Source organism: Capra hircus, chromosome 10 (assembly GCF_001704415.2).
Source record: "Capra hircus breed San Clemente chromosome 10, ASM170441v1, whole genome shotgun sequence".
In the NCBI taxonomy this organism is placed as follows: Eukaryota; Metazoa; Chordata; class Mammalia; order Artiodactyla; family Bovidae; genus Capra; species Capra hircus.
Genome location: NC_030817.1, coordinates 57287226 through 57300373, shown reverse-complemented (window position 1 = coordinate 57300373; position 13148 = coordinate 57287226). Strand labels below are relative to the sequence as shown.

At 39.7% G+C, this 13148-nt stretch overlaps 1 protein-coding gene across 2 annotated transcripts in view; it reads left to right on the top strand.

The window, feature by feature from the left end:
* Positions 1 to 13148, top strand: part of CSNK1G1 (casein kinase 1 gamma 1) — a 146143-nt gene that overhangs the window by 95261 nt on the left and 37734 nt on the right. For both annotated transcript variants that reach the window (XM_005685666.3, XM_005685664.3), the window contains exons 5-6: positions 8793 to 8944; positions 10885 to 11119. In XM_005685666.3, the coding sequence (XP_005685723.1) occupies positions 8793 to 8944; positions 10885 to 11119 (387 nt within the window). The remainder of the gene's footprint in view (positions 1 to 8792; positions 8945 to 10884; positions 11120 to 13148) is intronic.

Here is a 13148-nt window from a genome sequence, read left to right as displayed (position 1 = left end):
ATCTGTTGTTTTTGTTCAGTCACTAAGTCATGTCTGACTCTTTGCGACCCCATGGAATGCAGCACGTGAGGCTTCCTTGTCCTTCATCATCTCCTGGAATTTGCTCAAACTCATGTTCATTGAGTCAGTGATGCCATCCAACCATCTCATCCTCTGTCACCCTCTTCTCCTTTTCCCTTCAGTCTTTCTCAGCATCATCAATCTCCTATCAAAGTAATGTTACTTGGTAGTCCTTGCTGTCATTCTAGATGTCAGTGGACGTTAGGGCACAGATAGATATATTTGGTACAGTAAAAGAGCCTGAGGAACTTCCTGGCGGTCCAGTGGTTAAGACCCTGTGCTGCCAGTGCAGAGGACACAGGTTCAGTCTCGGTCGGGAAACTAAGTTTCCACCTGCTGCAAAGCGCAGCCCCCCCACCCCCGCCCCCCCAAAAAAGAGTCTGAATCTTGGAGGCAGAGCGAGGTTTGTCTTGGCTCTGCCACTCACTGTGTGGCCTGAGCAAGTCACTTCAGATGAATTCCTTACCCATACAATGAGAGTAGTAATTCCTGTGTGTGTGTGTTAGGATTAAATTGGAGGACCTATATAAAAACATTAATAAGCTTTAAAGCAGTTTATGATCAATATACTTTTGTGATACGGGTGTGCTTTGAGTGGAAATTTCTTATTGTAGTGTTGTACAAATAGTAGGGGGGGAGTCACCTGACTTTGAAATATCAGTGATAATTTAGATCAAAGGCTAGGAGACTCCTGAAAACATGTTGTGGCTACATAGGAGAGAGGAGATAACCTAGTGCTGGGGCTTTGGGAAGAATGAGTCAAGATGTATTCTGAAAACATTTTTAAATACTCCCTGGGCCTAGGACAGTAGTGATAAATGTGAAAAGAGGCCCAGCACTGGAGACAGACTAGGAACCAAAGAGGATTTAAACTTGGCAATGTGGCAACATATACCGGTTAGATGTGCATGACCCTTGACGCAACATTTCCTCTCTAAGGAATCCACCTTCAAGAGATAATATGTATTCATGCCCCCAGATGTAGGCACAAGGAATTTTTACATATGTATATGTGTCTCTGTCTAGACATTTTCATTTTCAATTGATGGAGTTCTAGTTTACTTAATTGAGTGGGTGAAGTGAGGGGAGAGAATTGCTTGGCCTACAGGACTGACCTCAGGCCAGCCAAAGCCAGGACCTGTCCTTGGTCCTCTGGTTTGTGGTGTATTTGTCTGTCTGTTTCTCTGATTTCTGCTTTCTCTGTGTTAATTTCATTCTCAGATAAGTAATCTTCCTATTCTCATGTGGTAGTCTCAGAAAGCTTCAGGTAACTCTCCTTTCTGTTTAGTTATCAAGCGGGACAAAAATTGCTCCTCCTTCCCTATAGTAGTTCCACAGAGTCCAAGAGCCGACTCACATTGTGCCAGCATAGTTTAAGCACCTATTCTTGACCCAGTTCCGTAGGGGAGGAGGATAGAATCTTCTAATTAACCTGGCTTGAGTCATATCCTTGGGGTGGCAGTGGAAATGGCTTGACCCCACTTTACCCTCAAATAGTAACAGTAGGGAATGGTGCTTTCACCCCAGAAGAGTAAGATGATGTTATCAGAAGAAGGAATAAAATAACACATGTCAAGCAGAAGCTGTTCACTGTAATATCAATTTCTGATAACAAATATATGGGTACAACCTAAATGTCCATCAGTGTAGGAAAACTTAAATATGATACATCATAGGGGGAGATAGGATATAGCTTTTAATGTACAGCTATATGTTGATAAGGGAGAATGTCCATTATATAATATTAAATTTAAAATGAAGTTGCAGAGTAGTATTTTTAATTATGTGTATGTGTATCATCTGTTACGTATGAATACTTTTTATTCATATGTTTCTGTACTACTTTTGGTTTGCTGTTATACTTATTTTAAATTAGTATATATCACTTCTGTAATTAAAAAAAAATTATGTCCCTGGTGGCCCCTTTTCCAGATAAGGAACTAAAATTTACAGAAATCAAGAAGTATAGAAAGATGAACAGATGCTACAAAGGTGTAAAATAGTATTCATGGAACTGATATAAAAATATTGGAAACCAAGAAGGTGGATAGGACAAATTAACCTGCCTATGTAAGAAGGGAAAGTAACTTTACCAAAAAGACATGTGGTTTAGGGACTTCCCTGGCGGTCTGGTGGCTCTGCGTACCCAGTGAAGGGGACATGGGTTCAATCCCTGGTTGGGGAGCTAAAATCCCACGTCTTGCAGCATGGCCAGAAAAAAAAAAAGTCTAAAACTTGGAGACAATTGTGTTTATATATTTAGTTGGTATGAATACTTATTCTGCCCTTATCTACCATATGCTTTGACCAGTGCTAGGCAGTAATAAACATAATTAACACATAGTTAACATATAGTAATCAACTGCCTTCAAAAAACCTTCATATGGAAGGCAGATTCATGGACAAAGAAAGTGTAATGGGAGTTGGGCAGAATTGTCAGGAAGAGGTTCATTGTACTTTGAGTAATCTCATTTTTTCCTTTGTATTCCTTCTAAATGCTTGCTAAACTTTCTTAACTTTTCAGTTGTTATTGTTCAGGTGTGTATTAAGAAGAGTTGGTCATCTCTCACCTTTTGAAACTCAGTAGTCTGTCTTTATAACTTAATCACAGGGATAAAGTGGTAAATTTTTAGAAACTAGGTCTTTTCATCCCATAAATTTACCAGTTCTGAACTGAGTTACTAGTCTTTTGGAAAAGAAAAAGGATCTCCCACCCTTCAGTCCCACCCCCAATACATAACACACTTCTAAAACATTTTTTATCTTTGATGCATTCTGCTACAGAAGAAATCTGTCCTTTTTCTTTGTTTGTTTGTTTGAAATCTGTCCTGTCTTAGACTTTTTCCTGATTCCTTTGACTAAACAAAAGTTCGAAACCTGCTTTGAGTGGTAACGCCTTTGTAATTCTGTACATACACACCTGTATGTAATAGAGAAACTGTAAAAGCTCAGTTTCTGTGAGATTATTCCTCTGCTCTTGCCTCTCACCTTCTCTTCTCCCACCATACAAATTTGAGCTCCTGTTAGCAGCATATGTCTAGTGATATTCCAGTTCCCAAGAGGCCAGTGAACAAGGTGGTTGTAAAACATTTTTCATTATAGACAAGAGAAAATAATGCTGATTCTTTAATCCTGGGTCTCACTGTTTTGGTTATTACACCAGCAGTTTGAATAGATTCACATGTTGAACTGCATCATATTGTAAAAAGGCATTTTTGTTCAGAGTCAGAGAAGTGAGAGGGATTCTGTTCTTTTTTTTAAAAGAAAAACACATGTAATGTCTCATGTTTTTTGTGAGAATGCATTGTTTTTGTTGTTTTAATATTTGCTGAGTTTTAAAGGGTATGGTTTCATTTTCTCCTTTCACTTTTTCCTTTGGAATATAATCATGTTTATCTGCCTATTCTTTCTGCTTTCTTGTTAAGTGAACTTATTTAATATTATTATTACTATCCCTATATATATAGTAATAATAACATTAAATTATTCCCTATATATCAGTAATTCCCTGATCTCTAGTAAACGTTAAGGAACATTCGGTAATTGTGCTAAAAGCCACTACCATTGGTGGAACCAAGGACAGCTTAAGTTTGGAGAAAAACTATCCTATTTTCTTTAAAAATTAAAAAACAAACTGTATAAACAAAAGGAATTGCTGAGGTCATTATGTCCTTAAAGGTTTTTTTCCAGCCCTGACTTTAGAAGATAGTCATCAACATATATGTACTTTTTCATAGAAATATTAATATAGATTTTACTTTTTTTATATCCAGATATTAATGTACATATGAGACTTATTTGAATTTGCTTCACAGCTAGGTAATTTAGTTTTTCAAAAAGAATGAAAGGCTAATTATTAGGCAATAATGTGATCAAATTACCAAAAGCTTCAAGGTGGTTCTATTTCAGTTCTCTGCCTGATGTGTATTTAAAAATATCTCTACTTAGGGTAGTAACTGTTCATAATACATTATGGAATCTTTTTAGGTAACAGCTTAGATGATAAAGAAGCCGTTATCCTTGATTTGCAGTGTTTAACCCAAGTTGAATTTATGCCAGATTGAAAATTAGCTGTAGTGTTATATGCCTTGCTTCCTGTCCTGTGCAACTTGATATATGTGTGGGCCATATGTCCAGCAGGGGTTATAAGAAAAGTTACTGATGGATGGAAAAGCTATTTCATAGTTCCCTGTGAGAATATGCATGATAACATCTGCAGTGTGGGTATAGCCTTGAGGTTTTGCTTTAGAAGAGATTTAGCCTATGGCTAAAGGTAATAGAGTGATATCTGTTGTAAATCCTTCGGAAGAAGAAAATTTGGAATCTACTTCTTTAATTTTCAAGCTTTTATGCAGCTGAGCAATTTAGGAAGGAGACCTCATTAGTGCTTTTATTTTCAGAGCAGACGAGAGATTATAATACTACCTTAATTTCTAAAATACCAAGAATTGAGTGATTTCACACCATCAGTTCAGTTCAGTTCAGTTTAGTTGCTCAGTCATGTCCGACTCGTTGTGACCCCATGAATCACAGCATGCCAGGCCTCCCTGTCCATCACCAACTCCTGGGGTTCACTCAAACTCTCATCCATTGAGTCGGTGATGCCATCCAGCCAGCTCATCCTCTGTCGTCCCCTTCTCCTCCTGCCCCCAATCCTTCCCAGCATCAGAGTCTTTTCCAATGAGTCAACTCTTCGCATCAGGTGGCCAAAGTACTAGAGTTTCAGCTTTAGCATCATTCCTTCCAAAGAACACCCAGGGCTGATCTCCTTTAGAATGGACTGGTTGGATCCTTTCACATCATAATGTTGGTTAATTAAAAATTTCTTAAACAATGGATTAGAGATGGCTCTGTAGAAGTAGAGTGAAACCTAATATACAGGATTTCTTATTTAAATACAGCCCAGGTGATAAATCATTACTGTGCAGTCGTCTCTGACCAAAGAGGCAGATTTTTCTCGTGGGCCTGTCTTTCACCACCAGCACTGGCCAGTTTGGGGGTTAGTCATGTGTAAAACCAGACACAGATTGAAACTTTTGTGAGGGCATCTTTATCTGTACAGACAGTTCTAATAAGTTACGACTGCATCTTCCAAAGAGATTTTTATACTCAATAATACCTAAGAAACTCCAGAACAAGTCTTTCAGATAGCCTTAAAATGATTCCTTTCGAAAGGTATTGAGTCCAGTTGTTCTGATGGGAAAGAGCTTCTGAAAAAGATTAGTCTGTCAGCGTTTTCCGAATTTCCATAATATATTAGCCATAAAGCAAAGCAGTGCCCTTTATTTTCTACCCTCTAGATACAGAGTTTTCCAGCTGAGGTTGCGCTTCTGAATTACCTGTGGAACTATGCTTATACCCACTACTAGAAATTCTGGTTTGGTAGGTTTGATGTGACGTCACTGTATCTGTTTTTTAAAGTTTTAGAGGTGTTTCTGATAGACACACTTTCAGTTGAGTACCACTCCCAGTTACCATTACCAGCTTACATTTGAATTTGTACCACACATTGTCTATGGAGACAGGTTTCATTTATACTGGTTCTATGGCTTTACCCTATAAGATAGCTAGAAGGAAATCCTAGCTATAGTCAGGATTATAGATTTAAAAGAGAACGAGTCTAGGAACTTCTCTGGTGGTCCAGTGGTTAAGACTCTGCTTCTACCCAGTGGGGGGAAGCCGGGGGCAGTGGGGGTGCAGGTTCCATCCCTGGTTGGGTAGCAGAGATCCCACATGCTGGACGGCATAGCCAAAATAAAAGAGGGAGAGAAGCAGTCTGAACTCCTTCTCTTTATGGATGAAAAAGAGCAGAGAGGTGAAAGAATTTTCAGAGTTGGTAGCAGAACCAAATCCACAACTCTGACTTGAGTTCTTTGTACGCTAGCATCTTGGACCTAGTCCATCTTTGAGAAAAGCCTTCAAGGCCAAGACTCAGTAATCCAGAAGTTGTCTTGAGTATCCCGAAGCCCAATGAGGTATTAAGAGATTCAAAGTATTTAATAAAAGGAACAATAATACAGCCAGCAGGAACTCCTCCCATCTTTGAAATTTCTAGGCAGGAGTTACGAGTGACATTACTCACAGTTAGAAATTATAGACATCACCCAGAAAGCTTTTGTGGCTTCTTTGTAAACATGGAAATTTCTGACAAGAGATGCCTAGATTTGGTACTAAAGATTGTCAAGAACAAGATGACCATCTGTCTTATTTTTAAATTGATCCTTAAGTATTGGCAGCAAGTCTAGAAAATCATGCCAGTTTTATATTTCTACACAGCCCTGACTTTTAGTTGTACTTCAGAAGGAGGATATTGTGTCTAGGTTTGCAGTTTAACCAAGTAAAGGAGTAGAATGTTTATTAATTAGGATTAGACTTGGTTGTAAAAAAAAATTCCAAAGAACAGTAGTTCAATCAAGGTAGAGATTGATTTTTCTTCTGGATTAAAAAAAGTCCAGAGGGAATGGAAGCCTTGCATTGGTGTGGTTGCTTCTCTGTCATCAGGGATGGGTTCTTCTAATTTTGTTTCATCCATATCTAAATCTTCAAGGAGTCTGATAGTTCTAGATGGCTTCTGGAGCTTCAGTCATCTCAAAGGCACATACCTCCAACTTGAGTCAGCTCCCTTAAAGAACTTCTCTAGAACCACCCTATCTAACAATTTCTGTTTCCATCTCACTTGCCATTCCTATTATCAAAGGAGACTAGAAGGTTATAACTAGCTGAGTTGCTGTTCATAAGAATTAGATATTTTGTTGTTAACAAAAGAGGAGGGAATGGATATTGGGCAGGCAACCAACAGATCTGCCCCATCTATTTTGAAGAATATATTAGGAAAATCAATTTTTCATCACATCACAAACTGTTATATAGGATGTAGCATTTAAAAGATCTCCAAACCACAGTCTACACTGTGTGATTAATTAAAGCAGTAAATCTCTATGGTAGTGTACTGCTTTGGATTTCTCAGCAGGGCTCGGGAACAGCTGTTAGGTTTTATATATTTTAAGTGAACTGAAGATGAGTTCTTAAAACAACAGGGGGAAAGAGACAACTTTTGGGGAAGGGGAGAATCAAAACAAGCACAAGGCAATTCATTGGATGTTTATGGGGCTAATAGGAGCAGAGTATACTATGGTAGACAGGTATGAGCCAGGAATGACCTGATAGAAACACTAGAAAAGAAGTTGTCTAGTATTTAAATGGAATAAATAGACTGATGCAGCACACAAAATAATTGTAGATGTATATTGTAGCAATGATTTGTACCAGTTCCAAATATACAAGACCTGTGCTGAAGAGAAGGACAAGCATATTGATTGGGTTAAAGTTTTAAGGATTAGATATTGTCTCAGTTCCTTTGGGCTGCTGTAACACAACACAGACTGAGTGACTTATAAACTCAGAAATTTTTTTTTCTCAGTTCCAGCAGCTGGAAGTCCAAGATCACGATACCAGTGTGGTCAGGTTCTGCTGAAGGCCCTCGTCTGGGTTGCAGACTGCTAACTTCCTGCTGTGTCCTCACATGGCTCCAGGAGCTAGGGCGCTCTATGGGTTCTCTTTCTTAAGGGCACTAATCCCACTCGTGAAGGCCTTGCCTTCATGATCTCACCTCCCAGAGGCCCACACCTCTTAAAATAATCACACTGGGCATTCGTAGCATTTGTAGCATCAACATACGAATTTTGGGAAGAGGCCACAGATGTTCAGATCGCAGCAGATATAATTACCTCTGCCAGTTTCCTACCTGTACAAATGAAAAGAGAATGCCAAGATGGAGAGAACCTTGTTATCTGAAAAACTCATAGGCAGGAGCATGCAGCGACCTGCAGCATTTACAGCTGTAGACCACGGTATACATAAGTGTATTAAGATGTAAGTGTTCCCACTCAGAACCAGGAAGGACCAGATTTTTTTAAGTTCTGTAGTCTCATTCATACCCACAGTTCACATGGTGCCATTTAGCACATATTTATTGATGTCTCATTTACAATACACTTTAAGGAGGAAATTCATTCACAAGTTGCCACTTAGATGAGAAAGTCTAGGTTTTGGCTTCTTAAAACTATGAATTTCAAATGTGGGGAAAGCCCAGCCTTGTATTTTTATTCCTTTTCGTTTCATAATTACTTATCAGTAACCAAACCCAGCCTGTTGACTTTGCTCCTACTGAGAAAAAACAGGAAGCTACAGAGACTCCCTATGAGAAAAAGACCAGGCTGCACCCTCTGTCGCCTCACCCCTTCAGCCTGAGTCCTCCTCGGAGCCACAGCCACAGACAGCTCTGTCTCCATGTGGTTTTGGCAGTAAGCGCAGAGTACACGTGAGGCCGCCTAGTGCAGCAGGCTGTGTGAGCCTGGCCTTTGAGCTCACCAGTCATCCTTTTGAAACTTGTGATAGTGTACTCTTGGGCACTCTGGGTGGAGAATAGTTTATGCTCCAGTGCGGCAGTGGACCACGGACTATTCTCTGTCTTGCATAGCAGTGGGAATGCCTTTGGTATGAAATAACTACTTTATTTTGAACATATTGTGCAATGACTTAGCATTTCCCACACATCACTAGTTTCTTTTGAAGCTGTCGTACTCAGTTTAGGTTCTCCGGTAGGAACTATGAAAGAAAACGAAAACCTCATAAGTTGTATTTCCTTTGTATCTGCTTCATGCTGATGCAGCTGTGTCATATTTTGGTCTTTGGGTCCCTCACTCTGCACCCCATTTTCCCTCTGCTTTCAGGTGAAGGTCTCCCACAGGTGTATTACTTTGGACCGTGTGGGAAGTACAATGCCATGGTGCTGGAGCTTCTTGGCCCTAGCTTGGAGGACTTGTTTGACCTCTGCGACCGGACCTTTACTTTGAAGACTGTGTTAATGATAGCCATTCAGTTGGTAAGTCAGCGTTGCTCTTCTGCCTAGGGATAGACAGGGAGGGGCAGGTCTCCTAACCGCATCCTGTGTGTCCGTTGGCATTTACCAGCTCTAGTGACACCTTGCGAATGCACATTGACTGGCTTGGTGGCATTGTAGACAGCTGGCTGAGGCAATAAAGGCTAACCCAAGAAGTCACACTGTATTTGCCGTTTGCTCTATTTTAAGTTTGCACCTTGGAGCAATACTGTGCCCTTAACTGTAGTGCAGGTGGTATATAGGGAGAAAGAGGGTGATTCGGTGACGGTTGCTCAAATGCAAGTAACTTCTTGGTGGTTTTATTCATAGGTTTTAAATGCATGGCTGTAAAGTTCTGTCACACCCTCCCTCTTTCCTTACCATCCCATCCAAGAAGAGATGGAAAACATAACCCACTGCCCTAGAATCAGATTCCAGAGTTGACCAAGAGCCTGCCTTAGGTCTCTGGCCTCTAGTTCTCACAGAGACTGTGTCTCTCAGCACCTACCAAATCCCACACCAATGCCAGTTTAAGGAACAGTTAGACAGTTGCTTTGAGAAGTTTGTCAGCCCCTCTGCACAAGGATGTAGATTTGTCTCTGTGGGTCTGAAATGGTGATGGTCTCACCCACTTTAAAGACTTGGAAATGTTAGAAAACTGTTCTTGAGTTTAAAAAAAAGTTCACGTGCCCAAGCTCCCTTTCAATACTAAGCAGAAATGATTTAAAGGTAGAAATAAACTTAATGAAATTTGAAAAATTTTTTTATTTTGGGCTATGTTTACTGTGTCATAAGAACTGTACTCCTACCTCCGCCGTTAGTTCAGTTCAGTTCAGTCGCTCAGTCGTGTCCGACTCTTTGCAACCCCATGAATCGCAGCACGCCAGGCCTCCCTGTCCATCACCAACTCCCGGAGTTCACTCAGACTCACGTCCATCGAGTCTGTGATGCCATCCAGCCATCTCATCCTCTGTCGTCCCCTTCTCTTCCTGCCCCCAATCCCTCCCAGCATCAGAGTTTTTTCTAGTGAGTCAACTCTTTGCATGAGGCGGCCAAAGTACTGGAGTTTCAGCTTTAGCATCATTCCTTCCAAAGAAATCCCAGGGTCTATCTCCTTCAGAATGGACTGGTTGGATCTCCTTGCAGTCCAAGGGACTCTCAAGAGTCTTCAACACCACAGTTCAAAAGCATCAATTCTTTGGCACTCAGCCTTCTTCACAGTCCAACTCTCACATCCATACATGACCACTGGAAAAACCATAGCCTTGACTAGACAGACCTTAGTCGGCAAAGTAATGTCTCTGCTTTTGAATATGCTATCTAGGTTGGTCATAACTTTTCTTCCAAGGAGTAAGCGTCTTTTAATTTCATGGCTGCAGTCACCATCTGCAGTGATTGTGGAGCCCCAAAAAATAAAGTCTGACACTGTTTCCACTGTTTCCCCATCTATTTCCCTTGAAGTGATATTAGTTCAGTCAGCTTCTCTGGGCCTCACTCTCCTTATTTCTGCAACAAAGAGACAGCGTATAGGAAGGTGTGGGCAGGAGGTGAAGGAAGCGGCAGCATCTGTCTTCAGAGGCCACCACCATATTATTTCCTGCCTGGGAGTTATTCTTGCCTCTCAAATGCTTTCCTTCTACAGTAAACATAAAAACATTAATTCTGTTCACCATTTGCAAGTTGTTATGTGAAGTAAAACCATATACTATCATTTTAGCTGAACCACACTGTCCTTTTCTCTTTTATCTTCATATTTGTCATATATGCATTAGTATCAGAAAATACGTTCTGATTTACAAGAGTAAAGTGACTCTAGGTGGTGAAGAAATAAGTTTTAATTTCAGTAATGACAACTTTGAGCTGATAAAAGAAAACGTTTTGGAGTATTTTTATAATAAGCTTCTTCAGAGTAGTATTTGTATCACTGTCATCCTCTCTTTTAGCTTTCCCGAATGGAGTATGTCCACTCAAAGAATCTCATCTACCGAGATGTCAAGCCAGAGAACTTCCTGATCGGTCGACAAGGCAATAAGAAAGAGCATGTTATACACATTATAGACTTTGGACTGGCCAAGGAATACATTGACCCTGAAACCAAAAAGCATATACCTTATAGGGAACACAAAAGTTTAACTGGAACAGCAAGATACATGTCTATCAACACGCATCTTGGCAAAGGTGTGTTTATTTTCAGCTCCAAGAAAGAGGCAGGTTGTTAAAACACCTTTTTATTCCCAAAACACTTTTGTACCCACTGTGCATTACAACTTGTGATTCTTATTGCTTCACAAGGTAAGTGATGTTTATACTTGAGAAATTAAGATGGTAAGTCAGTGACTTTCTCAGTATCCTGTTGACAGCTGAAGGATTTTTAATTCTTTGTTTCCTAATGCTTATTTTCTCAGCAGTGTGGATACTTTAATGACTGAATTAAGGTGATAGCATCTTGGTAAGTTGAGTGATGAGTTTGACCCCCTATATCACCTGGAAAGGCCATCAGGCTGATCTTCTTTGGAGAAGGGTACTTCATTAAAACATGGACCAGGCTTCTGTTGTCTGTGCATAGTTCCATGACTCATTTTTCCAGGAAAAGCCTATGTCTAATTCAGTGAAAATACATTTGCTTTTCCATGAGTCTTGAGCTTTACTCATGATAGACAATTTGGACAAATGTTGCTAAAAGCTCTAGTCAAGGCAGAAGGCCTTCCATGTTAGAGAGACTAGTCCAGAGAGAGTATTTGTGAGAGAAGCCTAAGAACCAGTGGGAAGGCTTAGTTGGTAGGACTCTGGGCCCTCAGCAGCTTCTCCAGGAAAGCTTCCCTTTTTGTCTGTTTTATGTATTTGGCTTTCATGGAAGATTCTATTTGAAGAAAAGGTACTAAGGTGATTGAAAAGATATGTTTGAAAATCACTACTCTAGAGAGTAGACATATAAACAGAATATTAGACTCCTAGATATAGCTCATTATATAAGGTGTTTAAATATTAATGAACTATTTACACGATAAGTATTTTAAAGACTAATGTAAGCAGCTACGAAGTTGCCTCATTGAGTACACTGCTCAGAGATTCAGGTGAGGATTCTAGTGAAGAATAAAAATGACATTACCAAGTGGTGTGATACAACCTAAGTTGAAATGAATGCTGTCAGGATTTTTTTGCTAACTACCTGGATATTCTCACGTAATTAAATATAATAGTTTAAAATTAGACTGGAAGGTTCTCTGCCACTTTTTATTGGTGACACTTTGGACAAGTGTCAGACTTGTCCACAACTTGTCCCTGAAACTGACCTGTAAAAATAGAGTAATATTTCACAGGGATGTGTTGCAGGTTGAGTGAGTGATAACATGTAATACGGTTCTGTTGCAGAGTGCTCAGAATTCCCTTCTTCCTTCCTTTTCACAAAGAGAGAGACTGTGCTACATAGTAAAGTCATGATCGTTTGGTTTAACTGACAGTCTGGAAGTTGTTCAGATGTCTGCTTCCTGGGCTCAGCATTTGTGTTCTGATTTTATTATTCTTATTAGGAAAAGCAAGAACAGATAAGAAATACGTATCCCTTGTTGTTTGTATAAGTTACAATGTAATAATTAAGAAAAGGGGATGTAAATTCAGGCTCTTTAAAATAAACTTGTATGGGCCAGTAACCTTCCTCACCTTCAGTTATCTCATCTGCCTTGAAATGTTTATGTTAATAGTACCTTATAGCATAGGGTTCTGTGAGATAATACATATAAACTGTTTAGGATATTGCTTAATAATACTAAAGACTGTATAATGGTAGTTACCATTTATTCAACAAAATATGTTTTAAGCACCTGCTGTCATCAGATTGGGTTCCTTTATCTCTCAGTGTAGCTATTTCTGCTGGAATTTTTGAGTTTAGCTCCACATGTGGACTTCCTGAGTTCCAGGGTGTTTTTCAGGTCAGATCCAGCCTGTCACCAAATTTGTCTGTAATGTCCCCATTGTAGAGAATACATATAGGTGGTTGTCACATGCCCTCTGCCCATGGTCTCAAACTCAGAGAGGTTTCTGTAGGAACTCTAATCCTATTGGTTTTCAAATGTGTAGCTTCTTTTATGTTGTAATGGAAAAAAGAAGTGTATCTTTTAGGGAAGCACTAAACCTGACATTTACTGCATTAGATTACTCACCTTCCCACTGATTAAACCTGCCCATTTTATATTCCTTAATATTTGAA